The sequence below is a fragment of the Corvus hawaiiensis genome, chromosome 23, assembly GCF_020740725.1.
Source record: "Corvus hawaiiensis isolate bCorHaw1 chromosome 23, bCorHaw1.pri.cur, whole genome shotgun sequence".
In the NCBI taxonomy this organism is placed as follows: Eukaryota; Metazoa; Chordata; class Aves; order Passeriformes; family Corvidae; genus Corvus; species Corvus hawaiiensis.
The window spans coordinates 3,990,756-4,011,404 of record NC_063235.1 but is presented as its reverse complement, the minus strand read 5'-3'; the positions used below and the strand labels follow the sequence as shown (position 1 = coordinate 4,011,404).

General features: G+C 50.4%; 2 protein-coding genes across 2 annotated transcripts; one reads left to right on the top strand and one right to left on the bottom strand.

The window, feature by feature from the left end:
- Positions 1–13,094: 13,094 nt before the first annotated feature.
- C23H1orf109 (chromosome 23 C1orf109 homolog) lies at positions 13,095–15,147 on the bottom strand. The gene is made up of 4 exons (XM_048326750.1): positions 14,777–15,147; positions 14,531–14,710; positions 14,320–14,438; positions 13,095–13,942 (listed from the first exon to the last, which is right to left on the bottom strand). Exons 1-4 carry the CDS (start codon positions 15,145–15,147, stop codon positions 13,875–13,877), a joined length of 738 nt encoding a protein of 245 aa, XP_048182707.1. The 3' UTR covers positions 13,095–13,874.
- On the top strand, positions 15,104–19,001 carry CDCA8 (cell division cycle associated 8). Its single transcript, XM_048327109.1, has 10 exons — positions 15,104–15,227; positions 15,333–15,461; positions 15,729–15,769; positions 16,295–16,370; positions 16,705–16,841; positions 17,106–17,179; positions 17,503–17,601; positions 17,791–17,917; positions 18,356–18,442; positions 18,776–19,001. The coding sequence occupies exons 1-10, from the start codon at positions 15,146–15,148 to the stop codon at positions 18,830–18,832; spliced, it is 909 nt and encodes a 302-aa protein (XP_048183066.1). The 5' UTR covers positions 15,104–15,145; the 3' UTR covers positions 18,833–19,001.
- The last annotated feature ends 1,648 nt before the right edge of the window (positions 19,002–20,649 follow it).

Below are 20,649 nucleotides of genomic sequence, written 5' to 3'. Positions count from 1 at the left end.
CTGAAATTCTCCACAAACATTTGCCAATTCTTCCTCCAATAGCCAGGAATACCTTGACAGGTGGGAAAGCAATAAGTGGTGATCAGATTTACAATTTTACAATTAAATTTTACAAGGCCTGCTGGGGAAAGACCCATGTCCTCTCCCATTATTCCTGCAGTCGCTGTCCCTCTGTGGGGACTGTCCTTCCCGGCGAGGGGATACGGTGCCTGCAGCTCTGTGCAGGGTCACAATATTCCAGCATATCTCCTGCCTCCAGGCAATTTTCACTGTTTTATCCCTTTCCATCTCCATGTCTCCTGTGAGCAGTGTGGGGAACACGCTGGATTTTCTGCATCACTTTAATCGGAACCAGGCGTGACTGCTGCCCCTTGGGCTGGTGGGGGAGCAGGAGTTAACCCATCCTGCAGGATGAGGCTATAATTGCCACTAGGCTCCCAAGATGAATGAGCTTTTAAGGACTGCCAGTTTCTGAATGGAGGCAGGAGGAGCAACAACACCACCAATTTAATAACCAGCAGCCAGCGGCAGGAGCACATACGGAGCGTGGTTCAGCTGGAAATAAACCCTGGAGGTGTCAGGGCAGTGGATAAGGGCTCTGCTGGCAGCGTGGAGGCGGAAAAGATGAAATTCTGGCTGCTGGAGAAACAAACAAGGCTGCCAGGCTGGACGTGCGTGTGAGCCTTGCTTCCCTGTTCCAGCCTGGGGACCTGGAGCCATGGCACTGGGGTTGACTCAGAGGCTGGCGGGCTGGAGAGGCTATCCCAGGCTGCTGCAAAACAGCTTCCGGCTCACAGCTCCCACCAGGACACATCTCTGGCTGGATTTGGATCATTTTAACTCAGCCGAGAAGCAGCAGAGAAAACCAGCAAACCAGGAGCAGGGTTTGGCCTCAGGAGACCACAGAAAGGCAACACACCCTGGGACCCCACGGAGCAGCACCTGCAGGGGCCGCGGGCAGTGGCTGGGCAAGGACTGGGGGCTGCTCCTGCAAGTGGTGGTGGGGTCACCAAGGGACACCTGCTTTTCCACCATGTCAACATTGCCACCTCTGCACCAGGCCCTGTGGCACAGAGGGATACAGGGGACCTGCTGTGGCATTGGCATGAACTCCAAGCAGCTCTTGGAGACCTGCACATCAGCGAACACATTCGGGATGTTGTACATCACCCTGCAGGCAGCTCCCTGAGCAGGGACAGCAGGACATGGAGGAGCCACAGCTAAGCTTAAACATCTGGTTTTGTGCATTCCTATATTGTAATAAAATAAGTCTTCCCACAGATTTCACATCATCTTTGTCTGGGCATCACTGAACTGTGAAGAGAGAAACTTTTTTTGTGGTTTTCAGAGGAACAAAGAGGCAATCTTCATCTGGTGAGGTGTCCTGGCAGCCTCCTGTGCTCCAACGTTGCATCTTGTGCTGTCAATGCAGCGCTGTCAATGTGTGTCCTGGGACTACTGCCTGGCCCGCAGCACCCAAACTGCAGAGCCTGGCAGGACTGTGGTTGCCAAGGCCTGGGGACAGTGAGAGAACCTCACTGCAGCCCACAAAGACCAGGAACAATAGCTCCCAAACAGAAAGAGGTACCAGAAACACACCTGCAATCTGGATCCCACCTTTTTCGCCCCTGTTCAAGTGAAAGAGCAACAAAAAACATAAAACAACTGCTTAAAGACTCACAGTTCCAATGATCTCCAGGGAGGACCATTCCCTGCAGCTCACCCAGGCCTCCACAGGAACAGCCTCAGCATCTCCCAGCATGGGCACAGAGACAAAAAATGTGTTTTCCCTGGAAAATATGTACCTGCTGGAGGTGGCTCAGCAGAGGGAGTGGGCATAGAAACACATGGAAAATTAACAGGGCAAAGCTGAAGCAAGCTGGATCAGATCATGCTTTGCACAGAGCATGGAGCTGTCTCCATTCCCTGGGAGCAGCCCTGAAGCTGTGCGGTCCCACAGCTGCTCCCGTGGGCTCCTCCCGGCACTGCTGCTGCAGCACGGCTGCTCTGGGGCTGTTTACCTTTGATCATGGCCTCCACTCGTCCTGCTGTGACATGCTTGAGTGGGCTCTCTGGCCTGCCTGTCGTCCTGTGAGGGCAAGAAACTCTACAGCACCAACAGAATTGTGAAGAGAGTCCCCTTCTGTTCAGCTGGCCAACGCAGCCTGTAACCCATCAGCCCACTGTTTTTTCAGAGCAGGCAGGTTTAAGAGACTCTGAGCTTATCTTAAGTCTCCCACTTAAGCAGAGAAGAAAGGCTCACGGGGCTGTTGAAGGTCAGGGGAACATTTGGCTCCAGCCACCCCTTGCAGATGATAAATGGCTGATGTAGAGAAATGGGACAAACTTGGCTGTAAATGTGAGTGGACAAAGTGGTTTCAATAGAACCTGAGCATTTTGAGGAGGAGAATGTGGCTGCCACTCCCAAGCCTCCTCCTCCCCAGGGCTCCTTGCCCCTGTTCCCTGGTACACACTTGCATGCGTCCCCATGGATCAGAGCAGGGAGACCCCAACTATAAGTCTTCAGTAGCCATTTTTCAGTGGGACTAAATTACATTTAGTCCATGACTTAGCAGTCTGTTTGGGAAAAGGGATTTCATTCCTTTGCTTCTTCTTGTCAGAATGGATTTGCTGATCCCAAACATGTTCCTCACACTTTATTTAGGGCTTATTATGCATCATTTCCATTGCTGAGCTGTCACCAGCCTGTCTGCACAGTACAGGCAGGCAGGCAATGCACTTCCCTGCCCTCTTGCTCTCCTCCCAGATGTGGAGCTACCAGGATAAGGCAATTAGGAGATCACTTGTCTGATACCATTTTCCTTTTTGGGGGTTATTCTACTCTGTGCAGAGGCCAGGCAGGCTCAGCACAGACGGACATCTTCCCTCAGCTACATTCCCAGGAACAAGCCACCTGGAACAGGCAGTTTTGTGGCACAAGATTTGATTTGCTCATTAAAGGATGCTGAGTGATGGCTTTTGCGCCTAGCACCTTTGCCTCTGCCTGTATCATGACAGGAGGTTCCTCAATACCTGCAGTGCTCACTGGGTGGATCACATCTGCAGCAATGTCAATATTCTTCCGTGAGTTACAGGGCACATTTCCTCCCTGACAGTCCCTGCCGCACACTGCAGTGGGATCTGCCTCCCCACCCAGTACCCAGCATGAGGAAGGGGCAGAAATCCTAAAGTCCTCTTTTTCCAGAGCTGCTTTCTACCCAAAAGGAATCCATGGCTTCTGGTAGGACTCCAGGAGCTGACCTGCTGACCTCTGGGAGCTCTGTAAGAAAAAGAAACAGTGGCATTAGATGTCAGATCCCTGATGATCACACGGGAGGGGAAACACACACAGGACTTATGTTCTGTCCCATATGAATGCTTTGTCTGACATACTAAAAGCTGGATGGAGCATAAAAATGGAATTTATTCAAATTAATGGTTGCAGATGTCATCCTGCATTGAGCCAGAAAGTTTTCCTACATGCAGAGAGTAGAATTTGTGCTTCCCAATGCATGTAGTTTTGCCTGCTACTGCCCAGGAAGGACAGGTCTGTCCTGGACTTCTGATTTCAAAAGTAAAGAACAAACAGCACCATCTAGTCACAATGCCAGGACCTATCCACAAAGATTTCAGAAAGGCAATATATACTGTTCCAGTTAATTGACTGGACACCAAAGTTACCTGTAGATGTGACTATAACAGCAGTTGTTACTGTTTAGCATTTGCCCAGCAGTTCAGAACCACTCATTGATAAAAGGAAAGGAACATCAGGCTGATGACTAGTGGGTGCTGACACCAGTGGGCCTCAAAAGGAACCAGCTAAACTGGGGAGGATCTCCCTCCAAAAGGCACACCCCTCTGAGGGCTTTTTGAGTGAGAACCCCAAATCAGACACACCAGAGCCTTGGGACCTGTGAGGAGGGGACATGTGGAGGCTGCCCTCTGTCCTTGGGCAGAGGTGAGGAATCCTTATCCCTGCTGCTCCTTGGCCAAGGTCTCTTCCAGCCCCAGCAGATGCTCAGCAGGAGCTGGCTCTCATTTCAGGGGATTCCTGGAGCAGAGAGAAGGGCTCAGCACTCGGGGCCAGAGCCGGGCCTCCCATCCATACCTGTTTTTTATAGTCCATGATTGCCTGACTCCTGATAACTGGACTATCTTTCTGTCTGCTGTTAAATATACATTGAAGCCCAGCATGTTTTGCCTGGGTCGTGGCCCTTGGTGCTTCGTGGGGCTGTGCACGGTGGGAGGCCGGGGCCAGGGCTCCCGGCGCACACTGGGGCACCTGGCAGCTCTCATCACGCATGGCAGTACATGCAGAGCCTGTTGAAAACAACGGCTTGTAAATTCAGAGCCCCATCTCCAGTTACTGCTCCCCTGCATCATCCAGTCCCCTGCTCTCCATGAGATATGTTCCAAATTATAGCATTTGTCTTTAATAAATGGGCACTACATAAACTGCCCCCTATGGGAAACCTGGGGGTTCTAAGCAAAACCTGATGTTTCCATTTCATTATAATGCATTTGCTCTGAGATGAATTCCAACCCATCCCATTTAATATCAGCTGAAGGTGTGCAGTGGGTTTGTATCGCTATTTATGAAATTCATATTGATGGGCTTAATCTGTTTCAGATCGCCCAGCTGTCTCCGTGTCTGTATCAGCTTGACCCAAAACAAGGATGTTCTTTTGCCATAGTCACTGGCATCACCAACATTCAGGAAGGATAAAGAGCAAAGCTCCTTCCATGGCCACAAGGCATCTGAATGTAGATATGAGGTTCTTTAGTGAAATATTTCCTCAGAATACCTTCTGTGATGCTTCTTTTTAAGGCCAAATCTGTCTGTAGTGGTCCCTACTCTTAAAAGGAATCTGAAATGCAGAATGAGTTTCCATGTATCACAGCAGCCTTGCTGCCACACTCCTGCATACACTATAAACCTGCGGAACAGACTGGCATGTGCCAGGCTGCAACACCTGGGGTCTTCGGGCTTCCTTGTGTGCCCCCTTGTATGCCTCTGGCGTCAAACACACTGATCTGTGTGCACAGCTTGGACCTTGACATGCTTCAGCAGAGAAATGCTTTACAGGTAAATGAAGATTTCTCATCCATTCAGCAGACACCTGTCACAGCATCCCTTTAACACTGAGCTCATGGAGCAGAAAACCCACCCAGATGATAGCAAAGTGTCACAGGTGGGAGCATCTGTGTTTGATTCAAACAGATGTAAACCATGCACTAAGTGATACCTCGAGTCCAGGGCTTACGTTCCACCCTTCTGTCATGTCCTGGTGCTGCATCACCCAGGCATTTGTAACAAAAGTATTAGATAATCTCTGCCCTATGGGAGCTGTTCCACCGGTATCTCTTGTGACAGGAGAGGGGAAGCAGAGCGCTGCTTCATCCCCTGCTCATCTTTGCAGAGATCCCTGTTCTGACTCAACCTCAATAGGGAATGAAAATCCCTCAAATAAACTCAAAAGATTCAGAAATCATGCTCAGGGAGACATCGGTTTGTGTCACTGCTGGAGAGAGAAGAGAAGGTATTACCTGAAGTTGTACAGTCATGAAGAACTGGATGAGAACAAATACATATTGCAGCTGGATTTCTCTGCTCCCCACTTTTCCACGGCTCCTAAAACAACACCACCACAGAGGGTAAATGACAGAAACCACAGCGCTATCAGCTGAACTCTCCAGCCTCAAAACTGTGTAATTTGGGAAGGTCTGGACAGGACAAGCTCCATGTGCAGGGCTGGGGTGCAGGACAGTGGCCTGTGGGGACTCTGCCACACACTGACTCACAGGCTGGCTGCTTTCATGAACCCTGCTGAGAACCTGAGTTTAGCTCACAGCAAATGCCTTTTGGGGATGGAAAAAAATTTTAAAAAAAAGAGACACTGACCCATTTGAGTTCCATCTGTTGGGGTTTATAACTGTTCTCCTTATAATTGCCAACAGACAATGTGAATTGCAATTAGCTAATTGCTTGCTAACTTTGCGTTCTAATAATAGTCATGTTCCAGAGTTATACAAGTTTGGAGGCTGCTGCTGTTCCCTTGCAACTGGCAATAATAAATAATATCATATTCCCTCAGCTTTGCCATTTCTTCCAAGTTTCATCCCCATGCAAATTGCTCCAGCATGTCCTAATCCCTGACGGGATGGCAGAGGCATCAACAGCATTTATTTGCAGTTCCCTGCACTGGGAGGGTTTGGCACATACATGAGGATGTGGCACCGGGAAGCTGTGCCTCCCGTGTGCCACTTGTCCCTGTTGCAGGGCCAGCACAGCAGGGCCAGGAGATGCCTCTCATCATGTCATGGTGGCAGGACTAGTGTCTGCATCCCTGGAAATGCAGCCCTCCCGTCAGCATGTGCTTGGTTAGAGCTTTTTGGAGGTTTTGGGTTTTGTTTGGATTTTTGCCTTCCCTTTGCAGGATCAGATGTGGCCCTGGCCCCTGTAGTGACATGTTTTATTACCAGTAGCTTCAATAATGTCAGCACAGGCCCACACTGGAGCTTTCAGAAACACAGCCTCTCCAGCAGCAGAACAAGCTCTATAGTGTCACCACTACAGTGATAAGGGGGGGGCTAGAGCCCAGTGGGGCTCCCAGGGGGAACAGGGGTCAAGTTGGGTGCAGAGCCCCATCATCCACTGGATGGGGGGCACAGAGAGCTCCCTTCCACACAAGTGAATTTTTCGGCACCCCTCTCTGGGCTGTCTGACCTCCAGCTCATTACTGCCACGCAGATGCAGCTAATTGAGAAGCAGAGCAACAGCCTGATCCAGCAGAGTCAAGGCCAATGAAATGAACATCATTCCCTGGCGCATGAGGAACTACTGAACACGGAGCTGCCAGCAGGCTGACATCTCCAGAACTTACAGACTAATCTCATTAAACCCGACCAAGAAGCCTTTCAGAGCTGGGGGAGCCATGTCAAACCAAAAGCTGGGGTGGATTATTCAGTTCTGGTGTTTTTCCACATGCCTGGTTCCCTGTCTTCCCCCACCACAGGCAGCAGGGTGTGGGACCCCAGCTGCCAGGTGTGATGCAGCACAGGATGGGGGGCATCTGCCCAAACCCCACTCAGCCCACATGAGCTCTTGGCTTCCCAGATGGGGCTTGCACAGGGGCTCCTGTTCAGGTTCCTCCTGAGCAGAACTTTCTGTCACTGCCTCAGGTGCCCCCCAGCCCCTGCTTCCAGCAGACCAGTGGGCTTCTTGGTTCCAGAGCTGCTTCAGGCTGCTTCTCCTCCGAGCACAACTATACCAACTTTCTTATCCCTAACTTCTCCTTTCTCCTGCTCCTGCTATCTGACTCACAAGTAGATTTATGAAGTTTAAAAGCACTCCTTGTGCAAGCCATGCTCCATAGCCTCATCTTCCCACTCGCACAGCCTGCTCTCACTCCCTTCCCTGGGGTTTGGGCAGAGGTACCAGAACTGTACCATGAAAGGGAGTTCTCCTTGGCAAAGCCACAAACAAGAGCTCTCCCTCACAGCAACTGAAGATTGCTGTCCTCTCCCCATGGCTCAGGTACACAGGGCAGGAAGAGGTGGCTCTTGCTCAAACCAAATAGTGGGACACAAGGAGCTGGAGGAATCCAGCCAAAGGAACAGCTTTGCTCACTTCTGCTTTGGCTTCATCAGTGGATGTTTTCTCTCAGCATTGGTTCATGGGTTTCAGACTGAGGGAATGTTAGGAAACGAAAGGGAGAAGGCTGTGACACATTGCATGATGTGCCAAGGACCAGTGGTGACGCATGGCAGCTGGCAGGACTCTGGTGTGCACCTCACTTTTGCTGCCCCCACAGGACCTGCCACCCTCACCCTGGCTGTCCCAGCATAGCCACAGCTGTCCAGCACCAGCTCCAGCTTCTCTGCTCACACCAGCAGCTGGGGACCATCATCTACTGCCCCGATGACTGTTCCTTCCAAAGGGAGATGACTGGGCAGGGCACATGGTCAGCGGCTTCTGCTGCTCACACTGTCTGGGTGAGCTGTGTCCTGTCCTGGCTGTTGGGAGTGTACAGCTGCTGCAGCCTCACAGGCCATGCTAAAGGCTGCATTGGTGTGGGCCTCTGGGGACACAGGCTGTCTGTCATCCCAGAGCCAAATGAGATTGAATGTAGCATTGAAGCAATGCCTGAGCCAGTCTGCCTCTCCAGCACAAACTCTGGCTTGTCTGGAAGTCATGTCTTGTGGCTTCCCATGTGTGTCCAGTGGCTTTTCATCCTTGCCCTGCACTCCAGTGAGGCAGCAGGTTTTGGCTGTTGGAAAGAAGCTTTGGGCTGTTCAGTGGAACTTAGGAAACTCCTGTCTTTTTTCTTGAATTTTAACTTGCTTCAGGATTTACTTCACATGGTACATGATGTCTTGGGGTGACTTTATGATGTGTATCCCCTATTGCTACTCCATGCCTAGAAATTAATTTTGTGCCTTTCTGTGCCTTTAAACTGAGCCTGAGAGGGGGGAGAGGAAAAAAAACACCGAGCAAACTTCTCAAAGCAGTTTGTTCAAGGACACAGAGATACAGACTCCTCTTGCTTCTAACAGCAGCAGCGGGAGCAGGAGGAAGCACCCTGCTTGCTTTTCAGCCAGCTTTTGGCCTTTTTTCTCCAGAGAGAGATGGAGAGTTGAACTTTGTTTTCCTGGAACTTTGGTTTTTTCCTTACTTCTCTTCTGGACTGTTTCAACATCAGAACACCTCGGGAGAGTCCTCCACCGAGGCCCAGCTCCGAGGAGGAGGAGAGAGACCACCTCTACAGAAGGACTCTGAAATTTTCCCAGGTTTCTCTCAGCAGAGCGAGAGGTTTTATTATTTAGCATTATTATCCTTTTCCTGTGTGTTTGTTAAATAAATAGTTTTTATCTCTTTCACTTTCCTCCGAGGAAAATTTATTTTTTCTCGAACCTGGTAGGGGAGGGCTGGTTGTGACCTGCCTTCTCTCAGAGGATATTTTTCTTCCAAATTTGTCTGAACCGGCACACACGGTGCTTGCAAAATGCCTGGGGTGGGAGAGAGACAGGACCTTCCCTGGGTTCAGATTCTTGTTATGAAATGGTTCTGTGCTGTTGGCACCCTGGGGTCCAGGAGTGGATATGTGCTGGAAAGATGAACCTGCCTTGTTGCCCTGCACTCCCACCCCCTCCCCAGGTACCAGCGCCTCCCCACACATCAGAACATACAGAAATATTAAGCATCTATTTAATTTCCCAACAAAGTACTGTGAGATTCAGTTCCCCTCTGTCCCCCAGCATACCACAGCCGCCTCTTCACTGGGGCTGACACGGGATGGCTCCCTGTTCTCCCTGGTCCTTTTCTCCACAGTCCAGACAGTCTCTAGGCTGCTTGGGGAAGGCAGAATGAAGAACGTCAAGCCAGTAAGTCTCCTAACCATTCTGCTATGTGAGGAATGAATCCAAGAGCCTTTGCACACTATTAATCTTTTCCAGTTCCTAAGAAAGCAAACTATCTCCTCCCGCTCCCATAAATTCAACCTCTTTCTCCAGCTTCTCCCCTGGTGTTTGAACTGTTCGCCAAAAGCTTTATTAAAACCTACAAGGTGCAGTTTTGTTCTTAACTGAATCCTAAACAACTGTGCTAGGTGGAGAAGAAACATTTGGTGCTGTCAGCTTTAGAGCATTTTTGTGTGTAGTCCATGGCCACTTGTCAGCCAGGGACCAGCCTCAGCCCCCCACTGAGCCCAACAGGACCTTTGCTCTGCTCCCCTGAGGTTGGGAGATAAATTCAAGCCGGCCAAACCTCATGGCCTCATGTCCAAGAGCACCTGGCAATAATCCGTATGGGGGGTAGCAGAAGGGATATTCCCCTGGATACAGTGTGGTCCTGTTGGCACCTCGCCCTCCTGTGCCACGCCACGGCAAATGTCTGCAGCTTGCCAGTGGCCTTGGGGACAAGCTGTGCCGGGCAGCTCCCGTGCCCTGGCAGCTTTCCTGCCACCCCTTCTCCTGCTCTGAGTGGAGAGGCTTCTGCTACAAACCCTCTGCCTGTCCCCTTGGCGTGACCTGGGCAGTGCCACCACTGGGGGATCTCCCCAAAAACAAAGTTAAGCTGGAAACTAGATGAGAGGATGGGCAGAGCCACTTATTTTCCATTGTTGGTCCCAGTCAGAGGAACACTGGACAGATCCCCTAATTTCTCCACACTGCTGCAGTTGGGAAAGTCCAAGCCAACAACCTGACACTTGGCTGGGTACAAGTGCAGCATGGAGTGTTTTCAAGACTCCATAGACAGCCCCGGAGCTGTCAGCTACGGGAAATAAACTTCTGTGCTATTTATGGACATCTGTTGTGCTCTGATTCAGGGGTGGAAGGCTGCAGCGGTGCCTAAAACATTTCACTGGGAGGCAGAAGCAGCTCCTGGGAAGCCACAATCAGTCTGAATTTTCAAATAATACTATTTGAAAAAATACGTTTGCTCTTTCAGAGAATGAATTAAGAACTTGAGCAAAACTGCTAAACATAAAAATTCCTGAACATCTGGAAAGAATTAGTCAGGAAGATGCTTGGGACAGGGAGCTCAGGCAAGTTCAGGAGACACCTACTGCAGATCTGTGTCCCCAGGAGGAGGGAAAGGGTTGGGGGGAAAAGCAGGAAGGGAGGATTGAAATAAAGCCTCTGCAGGACAGGCAATGAGAACAGGCTCTGTCCACATGCAGTACAGGCAGCCCTAGAGGGTCTGTGGGGGGTAGGGGTTTAGGGGCCAGTCCACATTGGCAAAGAGCTCACCAGGTAGCTGCTCGTGCCTGTCCTTGCAAGGGCAGACAAGGGCCCTGTGCTGAGCATATCCCACGTGGGAAAGCTCATCACTGCTGCAGGCCAGATGTGTCCCCGCTCACTGCACACCCATCAGATCAGCAGAATTTGCCCTGCTTTGGAGCTCAACTGCTCAACAGGGCAAAAGCTATGACAAAGTCAAAAGCACAAGAGAAACACTGAGCTGGAAGTGGGGAACAGAGCAAAACAGCCAGCTAACAGGGAGTGGAGAATGTCTGCTGTATTTCGGTGCAGGTAAGTACTCAGGCAGACCATCAGCAAAGTCACAAAGGAGTTCTGCTTCAGGCCAAGGTGAAAGTCTCAAAGAATAAGCACAAAAACCATAGGGACTTGTGAAACCCATGCTTGGTTTATTAAATGAATCACAAAGCTTTTTATCACATATTTCTGCCTCCAAGTCACTTTTTACACTTCAGTTCAGGTGCCAAATCTTTTGTCTTTTCCATAACTGTGAACTCTTGTAATACACTCAGTTTTGGAATCTGTTTCAAATCCATGAGCTTATGCTGAAGCAAAGCTTTTGCATTTGTTTTGGAAGTCTGGTGTTACCAACAGCAGGTCCCCATATCTGAGCAGAACTGCAAAGGTCCCACTGAACCAGAAGCCAACACTCACCCTTGTGGGAGAAAACAAAACAACCATATACAAGTCAGGTGCTCCTTATAAATGTTTGTGGGTATTTGAATTTAATAACTGAATTTAGTTTGTGTTTTTCCTGTAAGTGAAGAATAACTGTTTTCCAATGGAGTTAGCAGGAGGTAAAGCTGAAAATCAAAGCGTGAGCTTTGTGTTTCCTGACAATTTTCCTTTAACCTTTAAGGGAGCTCCAGCTGCACTTTATTGCATTCCTCAAAGACAGATCTCCATGCAAGAATACTTTAAGAGCTCTATTCCAAAAATAAAGGTACTTGGATTTATTTTTATGGTTACATATTTTTTACCAGTTGGTCTCAGAGCCCTTAGGGTTGCCTTACCCACAGCCCCACTACGGTGCAGCACAGCCTGGAGTCCCTGACCCCACATTTGGCTCCCCAGGCAGCTGGAGCAGCAGGTGCTGCTCTCACTCACCTGCCTCCTGTCCCGGTACCCAGGAAGGTGCTGAAATCCAGCACCCAGAGACATCCCCATGCTGCACACAGGTGTCTGACTCAGCCATGCAGGCTGCCAGGCAAGGAGGAGCAGGAGGGGCCTTTCCACCTGCCTGCTGACAAGTGCACCACTGAAAGACTGAATGCCCACCCTGGCTGTGTTCGTGGGGGAACCTTCAAATCCCCAGTGCCTCCCAGGCAAATGGCAACTGAAGGGAGCTCTGCGCATGCAAGGAACCATGTCCTTGTTAGCAATGGGGCCCCTGGCAGCCATCCTGACAGAACATCCAGATCTGGAATGGAACAAGCCCACAGCTGATCCCACTTAGAGCGCTCTGATGCAGAGACTCACTCGCACCCTGCAGAACACTGCAGGCAAATGCAACAGATGAGATGGCCCATCAACCAGGAACAGCACAGAGCAATTAATCACACCAAAACTTCAATGAGCACCTCCTTCACCCTATTTCAGTCAGTCAGAGTCAGGGCATAGCCACTTTCAATGCAGGAAGTTCCCTAAGCACTTTCATCTGTTGTCAGCACAAAGACAGATGTCAGGGGCCAAACATCTGGGAGAAGCAGAAGGGCCACCACTGAACTGTGCTGAACATCTTCCAGCATTTAAACCCATTTGTTCATTGTGCAGCTGTCCTGAAGAGAGGCTGACAGCAGAGGGGTGTTGAAGGGTTGTATAGCATGTGCACATGTAAAGACAATTCTGTATCCAAGCACACCGTGATCTGTTGGTTTGTGATGATACATCAAGGCCTGAGCAAGGATGACATCCCTGATTCACTCTGAGGCATCAGCCTTGGCACACTTCAAACCCTGTGTAAGGAGCACAAGGCTGTACAGCCACATGAGCCCCCACCAGGACCCTGAGCCCTGCCAGGAGCAGAACCCACCTCACCTCCACCCTGGGCAGAGCACCCAGCGCCAGGAGCAGGGCAGCAGTTTTCTCTGCAGGTGGTTTTCTTTACACTTAGAACTGTGCGTGAAGCCTTACCTCATGAAGCCCCTATCCATGATGGGAGCACTGGCAGCCTCAGCCCCAAGCCAGCACTTTCCCACCCCTGGCACCCCGATCTGCTCCCACCCCATCTGCTGCCCCCACCACCGCTCTTCGCAGGTCACGCAGTGCCCTCAGGTGGCCGCAGGGACAGCCCAGGTTGGAGACACAGAAACGTGAGCACAAACACACCCACAATGTGTCCAATGCAATTCTTTATTGGCTTTCTCTGAGAAGCTGCAGCTCCTTACCAAATACGTTATTTAGAGACAAACATCAATATCCCACTGCTTCCCGGGAACGTTCAGAGGATCAGTGCCATGGCCAACAAAAGGTGTCCCTGAACTGGCAGCAGCTGCTACCAGAGAGTGATGTTTTAAGACTGATTTCAGTGGGCTCTGGCAGAGGTAACAAAGCAGTGTACTGTTAACATCCTTGAAAACTGCCCATGTCAGAACTCAGGCATCCATGTACCTCCATAATTACATTTTCAAGCCAGATTTGCTCCTTTCTACTCCATGCCCAGGTGGGATGAATGCAAACACACTGCTCAAGGACATGAGGCGACTACTGTTTGTAAGCCCTAATCTGACATCTTTTCTTTATTTGTAAGAACGGACTCCAAATATCTTTCATGGCACCAGCCTGAAGGACTCTGTTACACATCTGCAGCATGTAAGTAAGTATCAATATTTTTTCCATGATACAAAACATCCATGTCAGGAGTAGGAAAGGACAAGTTCCACAGCTGGAGGTGACTTTCTTTTATTCTCATGGCTTTTTCAGCTCAGCCCCTTCTTCAGACACAAAGGCCATTTCCACTCGAAAATGGCACAATTCAAGCATTTCATGCTGAGGCCAAGAATCAACTCACTCAGCTTCCAAAAAGCACCAGAAGAGCTCCCTCAGTTCCTCATTCCCTTTGCAGCATCCCAGAGCACGCCAGAAGCTGGTTAGTGCCAGTCCCTGCTGCCCTGTCAGGAGCCAGGTGAGCAGCTCACCTCCCGATGGTTGTCCACAAACAGTGAGACCTTCAGGAGCGTATCTAAGTTGGAGAGAAAACAACAACCCTGTCAGCTTAATGTACTTTACCTGTATTCTGTACTCCCAAAAACCTAACTTGTTTCTAAAGGCAATAAAAAAAAGCGTAGGTAAAACTGACTGAGCAGTGAAATGGGTCACTGAGCCCTTGCTACACTGTGAGGGAGGATGGTGCTTCCAGCTGCGTCCAGGTGTGATGGTGAGTACTTTCAACTGAAGCTGACCAAGATTTCAGAGAAGGTCACAAAGATCAACCGAGTGGGGTCACCCACTGCTGCTGAGACCAGCACAGCCAGCACGGCCAGGTCTGTGTGCTGTTCCCAGGGGACATCAGCACGGAGCCCTGGGAAAGACTCCTCGGGTCTTTGTACACGGAGCTACCTTGAATGACGTCTTCTTTGTAGCGTTCCAAAATCCTCTCCCAGGACTGCGGGAGGGCTTCCATGTCTGCCAGGCTGCCCAAGCTGAGGCGCTGCAACAGCAGTTTGCTCTCCAAGTACCTTCGTGCCTGGTAAGGACCACAACGAGAAAATGGCCCCTCCAGCGCTGTCCTAACACCCCCCAGCGCTGCCCAGAGACCCCAGCAGGATACAGGTGCCGGTAGTAGCGCTCCACGTCCTGCAGCCCCTCCAACACGTCGGCCAGCGAGGGGCAGCGCGGGCCGCGTCGCAGAACCCCCGCCAGCCCGAGCTCGGCCGCCCGCTCCTCGTACAGCCGCAGCACAGCGGCCGCGGCGGCCCCCGCGGCGTCCCGCACGGCCCGGAGCTCCTCCCTGCCGGCACAGCGGGGTCAGCCGGGCCCTCGCCCCCTGCCCGCCCGGCCCCAGCCGCCACCTCACCGCCGCCCGCCGAGCTGCTCCATCAGCGCCTCGGCCGCGCCGCGCTGCTTCTGCCACAGCCGCGCCCGCAGCTCCGGGAAGGCGCCGAGCGGCGTCGCGACCCACGGCAGTCGCCGCACCGCCCGCATCTGCGCCGCCAGCGCGGCCAGCGCGCCCAGCAGCGGGGCCCAGGCGGCCAGAGCCGCCCTCGCCGCCGCCTCCGCCCGCGCCGCCGCCTCCGCCCAGGCCCGGAGCGCGGCCACCGCCGCCGCCATCGCCGTCATCGCCCGGCGGCGCTGCGCAGCCGCGTCACGGTCCCGCGCCGCGATTGGCCGGCCGGCGGCGGCGGTTGGTTCGAACGCGCGGCCGCGCCTCGGCCCCGGCACCGCCATGGCTCCCGCCAGGAAGAAGGGCGGCTCGAGCTCCCGCAGCAGGAAGCTGGCGGCCTTCCTGAAGGATTTCGACCGCGAAGGTAGGAGCGGGAGAGGGGGAAGGAGAGGAAAGCGGAACGGGAGCAGGAGAGGGAACGAGAGCGGCCCGGGCCCGCGGCCAGGGCTAACGCCGCGTGTCCCCGTAGTGAACCGGCGCCTGGAGCGGCTGCGGGCGGACGGGGAGTGCCTGGTGAAGGAGATAGAGAACCTGTACGATATGGCGATCCTGCGGCTGCCGGTGGAGCTCCGCCAGATGAACTGGCTCGAGTACTACGGTGCGGAGCGGAGCCGGGAGGTGCTGGGCTGGAGGGCGCGTTCCCCCGTGGATGATAAACCCCAATGGGAATAAGGGAAAAGCTGGGATCTACTGTGCCTGCAATCCTCAGGGAAGCAACTTACGAGCTGGTCGGGGGTGCTGCTCCTATTCTCTAAGGCTGGAAACTGGTTTGTGCTGGGTTTTGCACATCAGTGGTGACAGCCCTACTGTGCTGTGTGAGCTGTCCCGGACATGTACTGATTTCTCTGAAATGTTTTCTGTCTAGCTAAAGAAGGAAGTGGAAAGACGCTGGAGGAGGTGGCCATGGTAGGTTTCCAGCACAAACATAAAGCTCTGTAGAGCCATCACACTGCAGCAGAGGCTCCTCACGCTGGAATAACGTGCTGGAGCATTACAAGAGAAACAGTTACATCAATATTTTCACAAATGTTTCTTTAAAACTTAACAATAAGAGATGCCCGTTGTACCAAACGTGGGATTTACATGGTCCTGCTGCTCCATGTTGATCTTTTCTTACCTGCTAGATTGCACTCCCAAATCCCTGAGAGCACACACACTTAGCAGTAAATGAAAGCATTTCCAAACTGGTTGAGCGGCAGGGCGTAGACAAGGCACACCTGCAGCTGCCAACCAGGCACTGAGTCCTGAGGCTGTGCAGAGCTGGTGTGCTGTCATCCCCAGGATAGCATGAAAGGGCCCAGTTTGAGCACAACAGCAAACGTGGAGCTGATCTGGCTGTAAAATTATTGGGGATTTGCTCTACAACTTTGACTTACAAGAACTTTGTGCTGCCAAAAATCCTAATGGTGCCACAACTGTTTTTAATTTTAGGCAGACTTGGAAATAGCAGAAATAGACAAGCTGACAGCAGGAGTTATCAATGCCCCGTTTGAAATCGTCAAGAAAGGTCAGTTTAAGCATTGTGATGTGATTGGTGAGGTGGAAGCATGTTGCAGTTACTTAATGTGAATAATAATTCAGTTTTTGCTCACATCCCTCAGTATATTTAAACCAGGAAAATAATCCTACTTTTATCCCTAGTACCTGCAGTACCTCTAATTTTTATTAAAACATCAAAAATAATTTGAAGTAGTGCTCTGTCAGCCATTTGGATTGGATTGGAATTTGGATTTCTGAAGCAAATTGTTGCCAAAACCACTTGTAGTTGTTTGCTGTTTGCCTCCCCTGCTAAATAATAATTTAAAGTTACTATTTACTTAGATAACACTTTCTCCTTCTAGTGGAGAAATTCAAAAGGAGTGTTGAAGCCACTGAGGAAGCAGAGCCTCCATCGCTCCCTCTGCCAAAGAAATCCAGAGTTGACAGCCAGTGTCCTTCAGAGACAGAGGCTGAGAATGTGAATCCAAGAACTGCCAAGGTGAATAGCTGTTCTCTGGTATGACTTTATTTTCAGGACACAAATTCCTGACTAAGCTGATGACTAGGATGCTCTGAGGGGGACTTCAAACAGCTGTTGCTTCTCAGATAATTCTAGCAATGGGAGAAGGTCCGAAAGGCTTGAATGGTGTTTGTTATGGGCTCTTGTGCCATGAAAAGGGACTGAGTCAAACATTTTGTGTGGAATCATCTGTTTGTCCCACGAGAGGGAAGTAACTGATCTAGTGAGTGATATATCCTTCAGGTGAAGGCATCCACCAAAAAACCACCCATGGCCAGAAGACCCCCCTCAGCAAGAGTGAAGCGCATGAGCAAGAGGTAATGGGGATGTCTCTGTCCCATCTCTAGAAATGGAGAGTAAGAGTGTAAATATCTCTCTTTCCTGGGATGGACTTTGGTTCAGTAGAGCGGGGGGGAGAGTTGTGCCACACTATAGGGAAAAATTGATGTGAATGAAAGATGGACAACTGCCTTTCCTGTGAGGACCAGCTGTCCCCAGTTTTGGAGGTTACTGGTTAGTAATAACCCCTGGGTTTAGTGGTGATCACCTTCTTCAAGCCTTTGACAAGTGCCTGTACATTTGTTAATGTTAAAGATGTTAAAGATCATCTTATGAGCAGATGTTTATTTCCCTTTAACAGAGAAAGCAAAAATAGCTTTATCACTCCAGCTACTGGCAGAATGGTTGATATCTGTGCTCGGGGAGGCACTTCCATGGTTACACCCAGATTTGATTCCAGGTTTGTATTTTGTTAGATTTCTCTGTTAATTTGCTAACACTGAAAATAAATATATTTCCCTTCTGTTATAATCTGCTTTATGTCATCTGATTGCAACACAATCTTTAGTGGCTCTTTGAACCTAAAATGAAGGACTTTGACTAGAAGTGCTGTGAGCAAATATTACTCACTCATAACTTGTTGTTTCAGGGTGTTCAAGACACCGGGTTTGCGCACGCCTGCCCTCAATGAGCGCGTTTACACCATCTCTGCCAACGGCAGCCCCCTCGCCGACACCGGAGACGCCGTCCTCACCCTGCCCCTCGGCGGAGGGGAGGTAATTCCCCACCCTTCACCTGCACAGGCAGGGCTGGAGGGGTGTACAGGCTAGGCTGAAGCTTTGAACTTCCTGGTGCCTCACCAGCTTCAGTTCATCCACTCTTGTCTCTTTAGCTGTGTCACTGCAGTTTATCAGGGGAATGACTGAGCTTAAAAAGAACCTTAAGAGACTCTTAGCCAGAAGTGGGAGCTGCTCAAGCTGGTTGAAGCAGAATAGAAGGAAGTCTTGCTGTGCATTCACTTTAAAACACTTAAAGTGCATTAATGCACTGCAGGAAAGGTGTGAGATGAGCTTCTGGTCCAGCTGAATATAGTTCTCTGTCAGTCTATCTATTATGCTTAGATCTTAATTTCTTTTATTTTTAAATTTTTTTACTGCCTCCAGCTGCTGCAGCTTACCAAACAGAAAACCTGAGATTTGAGTTTGTTTCCACAGAGCATACGTTTGACAGCAAAGGATTTGACCAAGAAGAATTTTCTTCAGCTGAACCCCAAGGCCCGAGGGCTCATGAAGAAGCTGTCAGTAAGTCTGGGTGTTTTTGTCAGCCATGACCCGAAGCTGTAAGGCAGTGCTGTCCCTCTGTCATCAGTCAGGAGACTGTTAAGCTGCAATAGAAACTCCTTAGTTCCCCCCAGCCCCTTGTCTTGAATTTTGGCTCATGTCAGAGGTGAAGAAGCAGCACGGAGCAGGGAAGGAGAGGTAGGAGCTTTACATCACATCTGGCTGAATACACAGTGGGGAAAAGAGCTTTTGTCAATGCTCTGAAAAACACAGTTGTCCTTTAGGCTGGAGCTGCAGGTGGTTGTGGGCTGCACCAGTGTCTCTGAGTACTGACTGATTTCTCTTTCCTTTCAGGTTTGTCTCGCACAGGCTTGCAACGAGGCAAAAAAACCCCTAGAGGGAAGTCAGTGAGCAGTGACATCCCTCTGTAAATATATTTTATATTTAGGACTGCTACCTTCATTTAGTTCTTGCTCTAATTTGTATCTTCTTTCCATTGATATACAGAATGGAAGCTAAGAACTAGTTTTTCTACCTATAATATGTAATGGGATTAAAATAAATGGAATTTTTTTCTTAATTTGGAGAAAAAAAGTAGTCCTTATTTTTTATTTCCTTTAAGGTTGAAACCATGACACAGTTCTCTTGGGCTTGCAGATTAGCAAGTAGGCAGAAAGCCTGTTGATTGGCATGTTAAGAGCCGTGTTCAGAGTAAAGAACTCTGCTTCTCTTTGTCTAGAATTTTTTTTTCTAAAAATAAGCCTGTTTCTTTGTTAGCTGGTGCACTGTCCTTTCCAAAGATGCCCTTTGTCCTTGATTTAAGCTTCTTTATGGGGCTAATAAACGAGGATGTTGAGCCTTTGGAAGCTTTTCTGTATTTCAAAAGTTCTACTTTTGGCAAAACCAGGCCTGCAGCACGGTTAAAAGGGAGACAGACAAGCTGCAGTCAGAGCTCTTTGGTGCAGCTTGTGGCATGGGAGAAAGCTTGTAGAACAGCATTCATACATGAATTTCCTTTGGAGAGCAAACATTTTACTGTATGGAAGACCTCATGTATATACCATGGATTTGCAAATCTCTCTTAGAGGTTTTGGCAGGTTCTAACTGCAGGTGGCAATATTATATACCACTCAGCTACACATACACCTGCCTTGCTATTCTGTGAACATATTTATCGCTATCCTGAGCTCCACAGGCTCTGTGCCGGAGTGCGAGGTGCTGCGATCTCTCAAAAGCATCTCGTTAGCGAAGCCGCTCGGCAGGATCAGCCACACACACTCACACACGCATGCACGCACAAACGCACGGGTAGCGTCAGTAGTACGGGTCAACGGCAAAGAGGCAGGAAGGGTCACTGCATTGAGTTCCAAGTGATGCCTTTTCCTGGTCTTAAGAGTCATACACGGCTAGAAGGGGAAAAGGGATTTTACCTTGGTATTTATTGTAAGGATCCTTAGGTGCACATGTCCAGGTCATATGCACCGAAACGCACCCCACCGAGTCTCCCTCAAAGATCAGGTATAACATCATAGGTTTTACTAATTAGCAGATCTATCAAAGATTCCTCAAGGAGAGGCTCCAGTGAGCCCCCCTCCCCAAGGAACCTTCCCCTGGATGGTTCTATCTTGGTTTACAGAATGTGTTCTGGAGAGGACCTTGGCGTCTGGGGCACACTGATCCCTAGCTACGAAGCTTCTAAAATGTTGAGTCTCTCAGCTTGACAAGCAAGTCCAAGAATGGAGGCAAAAAGCACTAAGAATACAGAAGTTGTAAAAAGGTATAACAGGGGTATAAAAGAAAAGGCAAAAAATCTTCATGGCATCACAAGGACGGAGGTTTATTGCATCCACACCACAATGGGATCAAGAGGCAAAGACAAGAGACAACGGAGAGCTCAGGTTTAAGTACGGGAGCGGGGCGAGCGCCAGGGCCCAATGATCTGAGGGCACGGGGGCGGTGCACAGGCGGGACCAGGGAATGGGGACCAGTGGGAGAGCTCTGGGGCAGTGGCGAGGGGCAGAGGCCAAGGGGGGGAACCTGGTGTGGAGAACTTTCTGGGGCATGAAACAGCCAGCCAGGAACGCAGAAGTGGGGTACATTACCAGAACAGAACAAAGCATCCTGGCGGAGGCTTCTTTTCTCAACGTGAGCACGGCATAAGTCTCTGGTGCCAGGGACTGTCTTACCAGACAACTCTTTGTCCCTTGTACCACAGGCTAACCGGCCAC

Bases quoted from the DNA above. Each gene is read 5' to 3' on its own strand.
- CDCA8 (XM_048327109.1), top strand. From the start codon at position 15,146: ATGGCTCCCGCCAGGAAGAAGGGCGGCTCGAGCTCCCGCAGCAGGAAG. The intron at 15,770-16,294 runs GTAGGTTTCCAG...TTTTAATTTTAG, and splicing joins CGCTGGAGGAGGTGGCCATG to GCAGACTTGGAAATAGCAGA. The intron at 17,918-18,355 runs GTAATTCCCCAC...TTGTTTCCACAG, and splicing joins TGCCCCTCGGCGGAGGGGAG to AGCATACGTTTGACAGCAAA.
- C23H1orf109 (XM_048326750.1), bottom strand. From the start codon at position 15,147: ATGGCGGTGCCGGGGCCGAGGCGCGGCCGCGCGTTCGAACCAACCGCC. The intron at 14,711-14,776 runs GTGAGGTGGCGG...CTGTGCCGGCAG, and splicing joins GAGCAGCTCGGCGGGCGGCG to GGAGGAGCTCCGGGCCGTGC. The intron at 14,439-14,530 runs GTATCCTGCTGG...CCAGGCACGAAG, and splicing joins GAGCGCTACTACCGGCACCT to GTACTTGGAGAGCAAACTGC.